Here is a 16,873-nt window from a genome sequence, read left to right on the forward strand (position 1 = left end):
GTTTTCCGCCAAATTTGTTTACAAACAAGAAGGTACATTTTTGGTAAAAGCCACTAAATGCTGAGATACTAACACAATCTATCTTAGATTAACTAACATTAGCTTAGTCTTACAGTTTTATCCCTTGTTTATAAAGATTGTGTTTCTATGTAACTTAAAAGTACTATTGTCGTCGTCATCATCATCATCATCATCATCAACATCATTGTCTGGATTTAAACATTTTTTTAGGAGAAAAAGTTATAGTAGACACTTACTCTTTACAGTTACATTTATCTCATTAATACATCCTGATACTCCAGAACAAATGATATCCATTATGCATACTTAAAATACTGATTAGCCATAATTATTTTTAAGATGGATGGGTGAACTACTAATTAAACTCTTGAACTTGTAAGTAAGGGGAATGAAAGTACCCTTTAAAATCTGAACCAGAAGATCAATTCTGTTGAATCAGGGCAGAGACTGCTAGTCATGGCTCTGAGAACAGACTTAGTTCTAGAATATTGGAAAGTATTCATATGCGAGGAACAGTGTCCAAGAGAAGGTCCCTTCAATATCCGATGTGTGCTGACACAGAACATATGAACCAAGAAACCTGGTTTCCTGGGAGTGTGTGATCATGGGGTGGGGAGGATCTCATTGAAGGAAAGGGAGGAAAGGAAACATTTTCTCTTGGCTGTTAAGAAGGACCAGCAGTCTTTTGCAGTCTGGCAGGAGTATGGTTTATAGGGTTTATAGTATATAATTCAGACTGAATGGTCAGGGAACAGCTTGAATCATCCTACAAATTAGGATACAGGAAAAAAACAAGAAATGCTAACTTCAGTTGAAATTACAAACTGAGAAATGATGTGAGGATCCCAGAGACCTACAAAGAAGTGTCTTGTCCTTGAGAAGATTAGTAGGAGTTAAGAAGTAACACACTAACAGCAACAACCAACCCATCACAAGTTGCGTGCATTGACACTTCAAGCATGACCCAATGCTGGTTTTCACCATCTCCTCTCCAGCCTCTGCCACCATGAACTCCCACAGGGACCACCGCTGTAGCCTGCTTCTGCCTCATTCCCTCCAACCATGTTCTTCACAGCAGCAAGGAGGACGTGGAAAAATGTACATTAGATCATGCCACTTTTCTGGGCCTTAGAATAAAATCCAGATTCCTTGCCATGGTCATACAAGACCCAATATATAACTGGACCATGATTCACACCATGCCTTCCCTCAGATCAATTCTCTCCTCTGGCCATGATGGCTTCCTCCCTGCTCCCTGACTCCTAAAGCTCCTTCCCTCCACTTTGAGCATGGTCCCTCCACCAATTCTCTGCCTTCAGATGTTCACAGTTTCCCTCTTCTGCTTCCTCTGGCCTTTCTTCAAATGTAAGATCCTCAGGGAGCACTCCCCTGACCACCCCCACTTAAAGTAGAAAGACCCCCAACTCAAATAATTGCCTGACTTTTTATAGTATGTATCATTATCTGAAGTTGTATACACATACACACACACACACACACACACACACACATACAAATATGTAGGCATGCATGCGTGTACACAATACGTATTATATTAATAACATATATTTTCAATAACATCCGTTTGTCTTACTATTTACTCTTTTATTGGCTGCCTCTTGTCTCTTCCACTGAGACATACTATCAGGAATGCAGAGAGCTACTTTTTGACCTTAATAAGTGCTACATTAAATTAGCTCTAATTTTTACTGATATTTTCACTACTTTTTACCCACTTTGCACTAATTCAGTATAAACTTTTACATTATAATTTAACCCCCAATGAAGTATTTTCATTTAGAAATTTAAAAGATATTGTGATTTGTTTGATAGTAATGTTATAAACTGATAAATATTTTACTGTGTAAGTAATCATTTTTATTAACTTGGTTGGGGCCCTTTCCTAAGAATGGTGCACTCCTGTGGTAGAGGTAAAGATAAAAAGAAGACCCTGTTGTAGGCCTCTTAATAGCAAGTGACCTGCCTCTCCCTAATAAGTCTTTTTAAAAGTATGAGTCCTTTCAATGTCATCACACTAACCATGTCAATCTTCTCAGTTACCTGTAGTAAAAAGAAGGAAATTGTATAAACAGATTTTTATTAATAGTAGATGTAACATTTTTTTCAGAGATCTTTCTGCCTTTTCTTTTTAGTTTCCAGTGACGTGACTTAACCAGAGTAAAGATTTTAATTCATAAAACTTTCATATAAGGCAGTCCTTGGATTTGAACACATATGGGAATGCCAAAAGCCTAACCAACTGCCTCCATAAAGATGAAATCTCTTAGGTATATTTATTAAAATTATAACACATGATTGATGGCAAAAGACTCAAGTCTGTTCCAACACAGTCTTCTGATATAATAATATTACTTCTGTTACAACTACCTGAAATCAAATTAAGGCCAGGATTCCTATCACTCACAATATATAGTGACTTCATTTCAATGACGTTAAAACTCACACAAAGGATGAAAGGTCATGTTCAGATGAACTGCAGCAGATTTCACTGAAAAATTCGAGGACTGTTTCAACCTTCTCAATTTTCAAGAATAGAAAGGGTATTTCCAAAATACTGACAGATTTTAAATTGCCATGCCTTTGGATGCAGCCATCTCTTAGTTTTTGTATATCAAGAAATATGTGTGTCAACTTCCTGACTGAGTTTCCAGCATGCTACTAAAGGAAAAGTTACGTATTACAAGTATTCCTTACTGTTTCTATACCCTTAAATAAGGCAGTTGAGTGGCCCCAAGATTAGATTAGATTGCCCATTATAGTGCCCTACTCATAGAAGCTGTTCTTTTAAATATTTATTGAGTGAAATAATAAATGATAGAAATAAGGAATATATAAATTCAATAGAAATCCCCAAACTGTCTTAGTCAGATAAGTCACAAATAGGCTTATCTTTTGCAGTGAGAATAATAAAACAAGATTATTAAGCAATGAAAGATGTAATGGGAATCTGTTGAATTTTGTCCTAAAACATAACTCCTAAAAATGCTTGAAATATGATTTCTAATCATTTATAGTTTATTCTGCTTTATAGAGTTGTTGTGTCCTTATTTACATTAAAATATGTGAAAAGTGATCAAGTAAATAATTCCTTGAACTTAATAGTTGATGAGTTCCATACAGTAATTAGCAAAGATTAAAAATAAAACAAACACTTCCAGAAGGATTCCACTATCCAATGTATAGATTCCAGGTGAATGTATTTAGGCAATAAAGGAACATTTGGATGTAAGTATGAGGTAGATGATCAGAAGGTATCTGAAAAACAGGCAAAATGAGAGACGTCAGCAGAAGAACTGCTCCTGCTTTTCTTTTTTTCTTCTATTGGCCTGTTTTTTGACAGGGGTCCCTGTTTGGCATCAGCTGGAATTACAAGGAGGGCTCCTTAAATCCTCTGAGAACAAAGATAAACACCGCCGACAAAACACTAAAAGCACTAATGCAAAAAAAACAAAACAAAACCCCCAAAACCCAAATTGGAACAAATTCCATAATCTGTAATATTAAGAATCCTGGTTTCAGAATGAATCAAACACAAATTTAAATCTCATTTACTAGGTAGATTCCTGAAGGCAAGGCATTTCAAGCCCTTGTACCTCAGTTAGTTCATCTGTAAAATGGGGTTAACCCACTTCACAGGTTGGTTAAGAGGACGAACTCAAACACGGGCATAGCTGAGAACATAGGCTCCCAATAAATGATGGCTTGTTGTTGTTATTGGTTGGTATTATTTCGTTTCTGCCCACCTCTGCACTTATATCATACAGTTAAGTAACAAACTGCCTAACAACAGAACTTACCCACAAAGAGTTGACTGTTGAGCTGTAAAAGGACATGCCCATCGGCGGGAGCAGGCTGCGTCTTTGGTAAGAGCTGATCCACTCGAAGAGATGCCTCTTTCATGTTCCGTTCCACCCTGACATGGTGCCACTGGTTGTCATTGAAATGAGTGGGTGATTGCACCGAGATTTCAAAAGGCCCATTGCCCACATCAAATGAAAAGGTCACTACTGCTGGAGCTGTAAATATTACATATGAAGATTGTTCGAGTGAGGCCACATGGTGGACAGCAGAGCCCTTGACACACTTAGGAATAGCACCACGGTGTAGCAATCACAAAATACAAAGGCAATGGCTTAAGTCTTATGGAAAGAAATGATAGCATCTGTCAAGACTAAATGTGGAATGAGACCGTAAAATACATTCAGAAAAAACCCCAGATTTTAAGAACTTCATCCTCAGAGTTAATTTGGCATATTGATGAAGAGTAAGGCTAGTTGGCCAGAACAAGAAAACTAATAGCTTCTGACATTTTAGGTAAAACTCATTTTTACAACGATTCAAAGTTTATCTGATTTTAAAAGCATGTAAGACACAGTTGATATTAAGATACTAATAGTGGCCTAAGAGTATACGAAAATTATATTGTATACAAGATTATATGGCTGGTTTATTTCATTAATTAACTCTGTAATTTACCGAGAATTTAGTTTTTAAAAAATATAATTATTTGGACTTAAAACTCTTCTTAAATTGGTTCCAGAGAATACCAATTATTTCCCCAAATTATAGTGTTAAATATTATTTCTTGCAAAAAAGCTAACCTAATATTATAGATTTTTTTTCCAAAAGGACACAATGAAAAGATTTAGTTGATAAAGTAGAAACACAGTACTTTAACAATTAATGAAAGGATTTACTACTAAATAGAATCCCACAGGCTTCTAAGGAAAAGGAGACTCACAGCGTAGCTCTATCCTTATAAAATCGGTAATCCCCAGGTTCTCTAAAAATACCCCAGATGAAGCTGTTGTCTTAAAAAAGAAAGACACATCTGCACTAAGTTCTCCATGGAAAGTAGGAAAATGAAGGTATGAAGCCTCAGTATTGAAGGAAGCTGAATTCCAAAATGACCCTGTTTAAAAAAAAAAAAAAAAAGACAAAATCAAAGACAAAAATTCATAAAATAAAATGAATGGCATAATTACATTTTTTATTTTAGCATTTCTACTACTAAAAATACTGCTAATTTATACAAATCCGATTTTCTTTTAACTATATAGTATACAGGACATGAGCATAAGATTGGAGATTTTACAAGGATTGCAATCCTAGATTCCTTCCAACGTAGGAGAGGAATGAACATTGCAGAAATGTTCTGAATGTTATATTTCATATAAGAAAATTGACCTCACCCTAAATACCACCCTCTGCCAACGTGATATGGTAAGAATCTGCCAGACACTGACAAATAGACTTAATTTTTTTTTATAACTTGAAAATTGAAATACCTACAATCCTTTGGATAACAAAAAATCTAAAGAAGCTCAAAGCATTTTTTGTTTTGACACTTCTAATGCACACACCTCACAAAATTACACCTTCAACTAACTGTTTTCATTAATGGGCTTTGCAGTTTTCTAAACTGGCATTCAAAATATTCTCTACTAATTAAAGATCAAGATACTATTTAGTCTGTGCTATGCTGATCTTCTCACGAAAATGCTCTTTTCATTCAAAATTACCTTTGCTTTGCTTGTAATAGTGAAGTAGATAAACAGCAGGAAAGGGCTCTCAAAAACTTTAAAAATATTCACTATAAGGAGAAAATATGTAAAAGATTGGGGTATAAGATAAAAGGTCTGAAAAAAAACAGTTATGTGGACTATAAATTTAAATTATAATTTCTATCCACATGCAACTTCTTATCTTCACTTTCCCATTCATCTTGTTGTGGTTGTATCTACAACTTTCCTTTTGAAAAAATACTGTGGGACACATATAGCAGACGGTATGGGAAATAAAATACAAATGCAGTGGCATGAAGTGGCAGGAGTGAGATCCAAGTGGCTATGTGTGGTTGATGAGAAGCACTATCAGAGAAATGAGCTGTGTATTGCTGCTGCCACCAGCAAGCTCTCGACACATCAAATATAAATATATATCTCAAGTTTTAAGCAACTGTCTCTATACGCACTCACAGCATTGGTTAAAATTCTATCTAAATTACCTTCCTGGAAGACGTATTGATCCACTAAAGTTAGAAAACAGTAATTTCAAAACAATGGTTCATTATGTTAGCAGGGAACAGATACCTAGAGTTAAAAATCACAAACTCGACTCAGCCTCTATCTATTCCTTAGATTTTAATTTATTTTTCTATAAATTCTGGACCAAACAAGCAGTGGTTGTATCTATTTTACTTTTTCTGTTTTTCTCATGGACTTGATTCAAAAGTCAATTCTCAGCTCATCTGTGAACAATTTTAGAGCTGAATTTATTCAGCTGAGAATATACTTTGAGGGCTTTTTTTCCCCTATAGCCAAATGAAACTGTATATTATCTGAGTTTGCCAAGCCTAGTCCTTATTTCCATTTTACAGCTATTTCTACGCTTAGACATTTTGATCTCTAGGAAAGAATGCAAGAAAATGCAAAATATCAAGTCAGGGATAACAACGCATTTGTGTTCTTAAAAGTTATTACCTGACCTATTTCTAGAAGGGATTAAATGCCTTCTGTTGAAATGTGCTACATATGAAAATTAAAGTTGTAACTTTAAATTACGGAATATTATTGAATCTTATACATTTGGTCAGATTAAAAAGAAGAACACAGAATTCCTTAAAGGTCTAAATTAGATAATATCATTTTAAGACATAATATTTCAATTGTTTCGTTTTTAAATCACAACTAACCCAATAAAGCATCCTATCGAAAGGCTTCGGGGGACTGGCTGAAACAGTAAAACAATTCTTTGAACTGCTGCTATCTTTACAACGAATGCTTTTATAGCAATGAAAAAAAATGTATTACCTTAGGTAGCTTAAACATTCTCACACACGGAATTGGGCCTATTTTGTCTAGTTAGCAAACCTCATTGTACAGATTCACAATAGGTAAAAAAAACAGAGAACATCTTACTGGAGTAAGAAATTGCTGCTAATTCAAAACAATCATAAAGAAAGCAAAGGCCAATATTTCCATGTTCAAATAATTCTTACAGCATATGATACCTCAGCTCTGTACAGACTGTGCTTAGAAGCACCCAGAAAAATGTGAACTGCCTCAGAGAGGAGGGGAAAGAGCAGGAGGCAGAGCAGAGCCCAGCAGGCAGGCACCAGCAGGAAGCAGCAGGTCTTTTGAAGAGAGAGTTCCTGGCTAAGGTGGTTTAAAAATCCTTAAGAGGCACCAGTAACGGATTTGAATGCAATCACTTGCCTGATTAGTCAGGAGAGTTAGACCCCTTTTATCAGCCCAACAAAAACACATCATGATGTGTTATTCTATGTAATTAATAATTGTAAATAATTTTAAGTTATTAATAATGAACATGTTTTCAATTAAATTCAGTATAGGATACCAAATATTTGAAATGATTCCTTTGGGAATTCCACCTTTTATCTTTCCAAAATTAAAAATAAATGTAGTGGCTAATGGGATCCATACTGTTATTTGCAGAGAAGAAGATGATGTACTAAGGATTTAATTCCATACACAAAGTAAAAAGAGCTCATTTAGGGAAATTAACTTAGTAGAATGTCAAGATTAGAAGTAATTTTAAAAAATATTCCTTTTGCTAAACTTTTTTTTATCATGAATGGATTATCCTTTAAACATAACAGATTTATAGAGACAGAAAGTGGAGCAGTGATTTTCTAGGACTGAGGAGAAAAGGCAGGTGGAGAATTAAAGGTGCTAAGGGGTGCAGAGTTCTTTTTGGGTAACAAAAATGTTCTAAAATTGATTGTAGTAATGGTTACACAATGCTGTGACTATACTATAAGACACTGAAAAGTTCATTTTATATACATGAATTGTATGGTATATAAATTATATCTCAATAAAGCTGTTTTTAAAAAAAAGAACAGTATTTGAAAAGCTATTATTTTTAAGGCACTGTGTTTTACTTTTAAAAGCAGAATGTATATGACATGCTAGCCCTACCTTTCTTTCTTTATTGAGGTATGATTGACATGTAAAGAGCTGTACACATTTAATGGATATAACTTGGTAAGTTTGGTAACACTACCTTTCTTTTTTTTATTTATTTTATTTATTTTTATTTTTTTAACACTACCTTTCTTAAAGGTAAATAGAAACACCAAGGCAAGGGATAATTTACTAGTCAAGTGGATCTTTCTGAATGTGTAAGACTCATTTTAAAGAGCCAGAAATACAATTTCTTTCATTAGAATTTTTGTTTTGAGATAACTATAGATTCTCATGCAGTTTTAAGAAATACTACAGAAGGATTTTGTGTACCCTTTAGCTAGTTTTCTCCAGCAGTAACATCTTGCAAAACCATAGTACAGTACTGAAATCAGGATGTGGACACTGATACTAGTCAAGACGCATGACATCTGTATCACTGTAAATACTCCTCATGCTTCTCTTTTATAGCTGCCCCCACTTCCCTCCTGCCTTCACCCCAATCAGTTCTCTGATGTCATCTAAAGAACATTCTATAAATAAAGGCATACAGTATGTAGTACTTTGAGATTAACATATTTTTCACTCAGATTTACTCTCTGAAGATATACCAGGCTGGTGTGTGTGTCAGTAGCTCATTCCTTTTTAGTGCTGAGCCATATTCCATATACGGAAATTTAGTTTAACCATTCTGTTGAAAGACATCTGGATTGTTTCTAGTTTTCAGCTATTATAAACAAAGCTGCTGTGAACATCTATGTGTAACTTTTTGTATGAATATAAATTCTCAGTTTTCTGGAATAAATGCCCAGGAGTACAATCCCTGAGTCATAGGAGAGTTGCGTGTTTTACTTTTTGTTAAACTGCCAGACTCCTTTCCAGAGTAGCTATATCATTTACAACCACACCACCAATGTGTGCGTGATCAGGTTTCTTTATCTCCTGACCAGAATTCAGTGTCACTCTCTTTTTTCAGCCATTTGAAAGGTATGCAGTGACATCTCATTGTGGTTTTGATATGCATTTGCCTAATGGCTAATGATTTTGAGTATCTTTTTGTGTGTTTGCCATCTGTGGTCCTTTGGTGAAATCTCTCTTCCTGTCTTTTACCCATTATATCTTTGGCTTGCAGATGGCCACCTTCTCACATGGCCTTTCCTCTGTGCACAGGTGGGAAGAGAGAACTCTCTGGTGTCTCTTTCTCTTCATATAAGGACACCAGTCTAATCAAATAGGACCCCACCCTTACAACCTCATTTAACCTAAAGACCTCCTTAAAGACCCTAATCACTTAATACAGTTACCTTGGGATTAGGGCTTCAACATATAAACTTTGGAGGTGATGAAACAATTTAATCCATAAAATTCATATTTTAATTGGATTATTTTTTACACTGTTGATTTCAGAGGGTCATTTATATATTCTAGTTACTAATCCTTTGTCAATTCTCAGTCCTCATCTTACTTAACCTACCAACAACAATTAACATAGCTGATTATTTTCCCCTCCTTGAAACATTTTCTTCACTTGGATCCAGAAATACCAACACTCTTTTGCCTTTCTCATTAGTGCTATAATTCTGTTTCTTTCTTTCTTCCTCCTTGCCTCCTCAATCTGTTAGTATTGGAATGCCACCAACCCTTACTATTATGCTTCTCCATCCACAATAACTCTTGCTGGCCCACCATCTCATGGCTTTAAATATGCTGAGGACTTACGAATACATATCTGAAGCCTGGAACTCTCAAAAGAACAACTCCACGTCTCTACCTGAACACCTCCATCTCAACTTTAATATGTTCAAAAACTGAGTTCTTTATATTCTTCTGCAATTCCTTGACTTCTCCTTCTTGATTAATGCCAATTCTGTGCCTCCAATTGGTTATTAGACCAAATACCATGGTGTTATTCTTGACTCTTCCGCAATCTACACTGATCCATCAGCAAACTGTTTTGCCTCCCTTTTTGAACTATTCCCATACTACAACTATTGTCATTGTGCCCATGGCCCAAGCCACCATGACCCCTCAGCTGGAATGGTATATGGTCTCATAAATGGCCTCCTTGCTTCCACATTTCCTACTAGATCTCATTAAAATGTAAATTAGATCACACCAATCCTCTACTCAAAATTCTGTTTTCCAGTCTCACTGAAGTTAAAAAATAAAGACCTCTCAAAACCCTCTATGATTTGACTACCAGATCTTCTAATGTCTTCTGCTATTCCTTGTTCACTCTGCTGCACACATTTCAACCACCTTGCTCTTCCATGAATATACCAGCTATACTCCCATCTCTGCATGGATACTCTGGCTTCTTCCTCTGTCTAGAGTACTCTTTCATAGATATACACATGTCTTGCTCCATTATTTCCATCAGATTTTTATTCAAATGCCATCTTCTTAGAATTTTATGACCATTCTACTTAAATATTTCAATCCCACACCCCCTCACCTCATTTATATTGTCCTCACAACACTTATTAGCATCTATTATACCATATATTTTGCTTATATATTGCCTATCACCCCCCTCCCAAAAGAACTCAAGCTCCAAAAATGCAGATACTTTTGTCTATTTTGTTCACTTTGTGTGCTCTCTCTTTCTCTCGGGATGTGGGGAAGGCATAGTACAACGTATGGGCTCAATAAATATTTGTTGAGTGAAATTATGAGATTTCCTTGGAAAAGTAGCAATAAGAAAGGTTAACCACTCCTAGTTTGGTTGTATTGTATGTATCTCAATAAATACACTCAAGTTCTTTGGTAAACAAGTAGAAAGAGGGGAGCAGAAGAGAGAGAGAAGGAAGAGGAAAAGGAGGGAAGGGTAAAAAAGTGAATAAATCTCAGGAAAATTAAATAAAGAAAACTAAAGGAAAGAAAATAAAAATATAAAAATTAAAAAGAATGTCCTAATGGTACAGGATTATCAGACAAAGTGGAGTTTGCAAAATCATATGATTATCTGTTGAAATGGAATTGATCTCACTCTTTTTAATGGTTTACATGTAGTCTGTCAAATGGAACAGAACTCTGTCGAATGGAAGAGAAATTAACCAAATCACTAGTCAATATCTTTCTCCAGTCTATGAATGTAACTTCTGCAATGTTATTTATTGCCTACATGCACCTTTGATTATTTAATGCATTTTGGGCAGCTGTGATTTCTCAGACAGCTGAACAAGTCGATGCAAACAAAATGAAAAAACTAATTTCACTGACAAGAATTTCTTAGAACAAGAAACTTAGAACAACCTTTGCTAACTATGGAAGTTTTGGGGGGTTCCTTGTGACATAAAATTCTAACACAATGAATTAACTAAGAAGAAATACATTGAATAAAAAGTTAGAAAAATTCAAATGCCAGAGTTGAAAAGACTACTTTGTTCAAATTAATGAACCGAGAGCAGAAATTTAGATCATGTTTGCAACAACCAACTGCTTTAAACTTTTCTATATTTTACCACATCATATCCAATTTCAGGAAAAATTTATGCCAATGCACAACACTGAATGCATCCTTGTTAGTTTACTGACCTTTAGGGGAAATTATTCCTTAAAGTATTTGGTTAGAAAAAGCCAGTCATCTAGAAGGTGAAAAAATCAGTTTGGCTTCAGAATACAGCAATAGTCAATATCTGAAGACAACAGAGCACTGTCCACAAATTTCTGAGAGAAAGACAATGTAAGTAGCCTACTTTTTTTGTGTTAAAGCACCAGGCAGACATTCTCAAATTTGAAAGAAATTTGAGAATAAAGCACATGCAAACTCTTTTGAGGAAAAATAAAAATAAAGCCCTACTTTGTAATGAAATATCAGCCAAAAGATATCTAGGAAAGCTGTGGAAGACAAAATGACTGCATCTCTCAATGCAGACAGAAAAGGAGGATAATATGTACAAATGGAGAAAGTCACAATGTGACACCCACCCCTCAGCAAATGTTATACCAGCTTCTAAAAAGTTCAAATGTAAGGTTACCTTATAAACTAGAAGTTCCACTCCTAGAAATATACTCAAGATAAATGGGTTATATAGGAGAAAAGAGAAATGACAGCATATGTCCACAAAAAAATCTTATGCACATATGTTCATAGCAGCATTATTTATATTAGCTAAAAAATGATGCCAACCCATTGACTGATCAATGGGTAACCAAAATGTAGTCTATCCATACAATGGAATATTATCCGGACATAAAAAATAATGAAGTGTTGCTACATGGTACAACATAGATAAATCTTGGCAATAGCATGCTAAGCGAAAGAAGCCAGTCACAAAGGCCACATTTCTGTGCTTTCATCTAAATTGTTGTTGACTGGGAAAGCACCCTGTTGGGGGGTAAATGTTGTTGACTAGGATTGGAGTCAGAGTGGGAGGGAAACAGAGAATGTTTCCTCAATAGGACTACATTTATTTTTCAAGTGATGAAAATATTCCAAAACTGGTTATGGTGATTGCTGCACAACTCTGTAATATACCAAAATTATTAAATATACTAACGTATGATTAGATTGTATACTTTAAACAGGTGAATTGTAGGGCATGTGAATTATTTCTTACTAAAAGCTTTTACCAAAACAATAATATAAAGTTAAACCTGCAAAATTTGGTTTAGAGTTCTGAGGCAACAGATATTCCCAAGCACATGAAAACTCAAGAAATTCAACACTCATGGGTCTTTCTGGAGGAAAAACAGAAAACATCAGCTACCTGACAATGCAATCCAAGAAGAAATAAATCAAAATAAAAAATCATTCAAGAATAGAGAGGCTATGATGATAAACTAGTGGCTAGCATTAAGAATAAACAACTATAGATATAACAGTAAAACTAGAATAAAGGGCAGGTGAGGGAGAAAAAGGAGAGGACAAATGAGTGTTACTTTTCTCATTTTTCACACTAGATCAATACTGTCTAAAATTTAAAAATGAGTTTAATATGAAACCTAGTGACTCTCTAGCCTTTTAAATTTTTATCATCTTTTCTTAAAGTTTAGTGGGATCATTCAAGTTGAACATATATTTATGAGATATATAAATAATGTAAAGCAATTCCCTTGGCTTCAATTTGGCTTCTTCTTTCTCTGTCAATTTCTATTAATAAAGTTTTGCAAACTTATTTCTCAACCTCTGTTTCTATTTTTGTGTCTAGAGTGCTTCTCAACCTGAGGCAGTTTTGCCCCCAGGGGACATTTGGCAATTTCTGGAGACATATTTTGTTGTCACAACTAGGGGAAAGGTGCTACTAGTGAGTTGGGATCAAGAATACTGCTAAATGTTCATCAGGGCATAGGACAGCCCCCATCCATAACAGGCCAAATGTCAGGAGCACCAAAGTTGGGAAACCCTGCTCTAGAAATATCTAGCAATGTCTGGAATAGTATGCACTGGTATTAATCATTATTTCTGGGCTGGGTGACTCTTGATGATAGACATACTCTTTCCTTTGACATTTCCATATATCTTAAAATTTTATAATGACTGTACCAATTAAGTCATTAATATTTAAAATTTAAAACAATAAAGGTATACATGTGTATAAAATTGCTACGAAAGCATATTATTATGGTCTTGAGAATTATCAGGATTGTCGGTCTCAGTAAGTGGAAATCTCTTGAAAGCATTAGCGAGAATGTTCCCTCACATTTGTGAAACTGCTAGAATATCAATTACTAGCTATAATAGAAGTCAGAACAGAACACAAAACGAAGTAGACCACAAAATATTTTTTCTCCAAGCAGCAGAAAGTATTTCAGTTTTATAAAGGCATGTGTTATTAAAAGAGTGAAAATAAAAAAATAATTAATATTAAGTAAAATCATGTACTCGTTTGAAAGCAATTTCACTGCCACAAGTCCAAGTGTACTGACAAGAAACGGTTCAGATGGAACTAGATACTCTGTGTACCATGTGATTTTTCAATTGGAATAAATCTTTCAATATTGTCTAAACTCTTTTCATTAAAAGTATATGTTTGCACATCATTTAATTGCTTATACAATCAAAAACTTATTCCTGTCTCTTACAAATAATTCAAAGCTATAGGTTTCTTGAGCTGTATATGATGGATCATTCTCATTCTTTCATAAACTGCTATTTATTGATTATCTTTCATGCAACAGGTAATGTACTGGGTGCCAGGAACACAGTAATAAATGAGCAATGGATCTGCTTTTGAGAGGCTCAAAAATAATTAAAAGCCAGTATGAAAAATAGATCTTTGTAATTTGTTCAACATTCTTTGAAAGTGTAAGACTAGGTCCTCTAGAGACCTACGGGAGGCTTCGTGAGGAAAGGTTGGAAGCTTGAGTGTGACAGCTTTCAGTAAAAGGCTTGGGGAAATTTTGCAGATGAAGGAAAGCAAATGAAGGGGCAGTGGAGCCAGATGCGATCAGCAGTCCATGAATTTTCTTTCTTGCTTTCAGCAAGAAGTAGGGAAGGGTCTCTATAGATGTCCTCCTGATGAATGTCAAAAAAACATTTAACCCTGTGTGTCAATAAAGGATGTCCACTCTTTCTTCTTAGCATTTGGAGAGTTCTGAAGACACTGCAAGCACAGCTGGCATGCTCTTTAGCTAATTTTTATAATGCTGAAGTTGAGGGATTGAATACCAGTCAAGAAGACTTTGGCTGGGACCTCAAAATAAGGATGTTCCCACTGCTTCGGGGGAGGAAGGAAAGTACATGGGTAAGCTCTCTCACTAGATACAACCTCTCAATTAATCAGAAAAACTCAGATGTTTTCCTATGATTCTTTCCTTTGACTCTTCTGCTTCTCTAAAGTTAATATTAGTCAGAAACATATTCAGCAGGAATCTGAGTGTCTTGGACAATAACCATGTTACTAAAACCTTTCTTGTTTTATGAATTTATTTCTGGTATTTGTGAATTGAACAGTTGACACACAATGTTACATTAATTTCAGGTGTACAACATAGAGATTTGACAATTCTATATTATGCTATGTTCACCTCAAGTGTAGTTACCATCATTACCCAGCAAAACTATTACAATGCCATTGACTATATGCCCTATTCTGTCCCTTTTGTTCCCATGATTTACTCATCCCATAATTAGAAGTCTGGTCCTCCCAGTTCCCTTTACCCATTTCACCATACCCTACCACCCTCTCCTCTGGCAACCACCATTTTGTTCTCTATATTTATGGGTCTGTTTCTGTTTTTTGTTTTGTTTTGTTTTTTAGATTCCACATATAAGTGAAATCATATGGCATCTATCTATCTCAGTCTGACTTATTTCACTTAGCATAAAACCCTCTAGGTCCATCCATGTTGTCACAAATGGCAAGATCTCATTCTTTTTCATAGCTAAGCAATAGTCAATTATATATATATGGATATATATACTGAATATATAATATATACTGCACATATATTTTATATATATATAAACATACACACATTGCACCTTCCTTATCTATCGATGGACACATAGGTTGCTTGTATATCTTGCTTACTGTGAATAATGCTGCAATAAACATAGGGGTACATATGTCTTTTCAAATTAGTGTTTTCATTTTCTTTAGGCAAATACCCAGTAGTGTAATTACTGGATAATATGGTAATTCTATTTTTAATTTTTTGAGGAACCTCCATACTGTTATGCACAGTGGCTGCACCAATGTACATTCCCACCAGCAGTGTACAAGAGTTCCCCTTTTTCTCCACATCCTGGTCAACAGTTGGTATTTCTTCTCTTTGATACTACCCATTCTGACAGGTGTAAGGCGATACCTCATTGGGTTTCTGATTTGCATTTCCTTGATGATTAGTGAAATTGAGCATCTTTTCATGTGTCTATTGGCCATCTTTATACGTCTTTTTTTTTTTTAAGGGAAAAGAGAGCATGCACATGCAAGCAGGGGCAGTAAAGGCAGAGGGAGAGGGAGAGGGAGAGAGAAAATCTTACGCATGCTCCAATACCTGCTGGAGCAAAGCCCAATGAGGCCTCAATTTCACGACCCTGAGATCATGAATTGAGCCAAAATCAAGAGTCAGACACTTAACCCACTGAGCCATCCAGGTCCCCCAGTCATCTTTAAGTCTTCTTTGGAAAAATGTCTATTCCAGTCCCCTGTCCATTTTTGATTGGATTATTTGGGTGGTGTGTGTGTGTGTGTGTGTGTGTGTGTGATTTTAGCTGTATAAGATTATTATATATTTTGGGCATTACCTCTTATCAGATATATCACTTGCAAATATCTTCTCTCATTCGGTATATTGCCTTTTTGTTTTGTTAATGGTTTTCTTTGCTGTGCAAAAGCTTTTTATTTTGGTATAGTCTCAATAGTTTACTTTTACCTTTGTTTCCCTTGCCTGGGAAGACATATCTAGAAAAATGATGCTAAAACTGATATATAAGAGATTACTGTCTGTGTTTCTTTAAGAAGCTTTACTGTTTTAGGTCTCACATTCAGGTCTCTAACCCATTTTGAGTTTATTTTTATGTATGCTGTAAGAAGTGGTCCAGTTTTCCCAACACTATTTGTTGAAGACATTGTCTTTTCCCCATTGAATATTTTGCCTCCTTTCCTGTAGATTAATTGACTGTACAAGTGTGGGTTTATTTCTGGGTTCTCTATCCTGTCCCACTGATCTGTTTTTGTGCCAATATCATACAGCTTTGACTACCTTTCTAGTATACTTGAAATCTGGGAATGTGATACCATCCACTTTGTTCTTCTTTGTCAAAATTGATTTGGCTATTTGGGGTCTTGTGGTTTAATACAAATTTTAGTATTATTAGTTCTAGTTCTATGAAAAGTACAATTAGGATCATCATAGGCACTCCATTGAATCTGTAGATTGCTTTGGTATATGGACAGTTTAACAATATTAATTCTTTCAATCCATGAGCATGGTATGTATATCTTCATTTGTAT

The 16,873-nt window shown here is 35.2% G+C and overlaps 1 protein-coding gene across 1 annotated transcript in view; it reads right to left on the reverse strand.

Moving 5' to 3' along the window:
• Window positions 1-16,873, reverse strand: part of CNTNAP4 (contactin associated protein family member 4) — a 245,529-nt gene that overhangs the window by 32,517 nt on the left and 196,139 nt on the right. The window contains exons 16-17 of the mRNA XM_041769954.1: window positions 4,784-4,954; window positions 3,840-4,058 (exon numbers count right to left, since the gene is read on the reverse strand). Coding sequence (XP_041625888.1) covers window positions 3,840-4,058; window positions 4,784-4,954 — 390 coding nt within the window. The remainder of the gene's footprint in view (window positions 1-3,839; window positions 4,059-4,783; window positions 4,955-16,873) is intronic.

This window comes from Vulpes lagopus, chromosome 10 (assembly GCF_018345385.1).
Source record: "Vulpes lagopus strain Blue_001 chromosome 10, ASM1834538v1, whole genome shotgun sequence".
In the NCBI taxonomy this organism is placed as follows: domain Eukaryota; kingdom Metazoa; phylum Chordata; class Mammalia; order Carnivora; family Canidae; genus Vulpes; species Vulpes lagopus.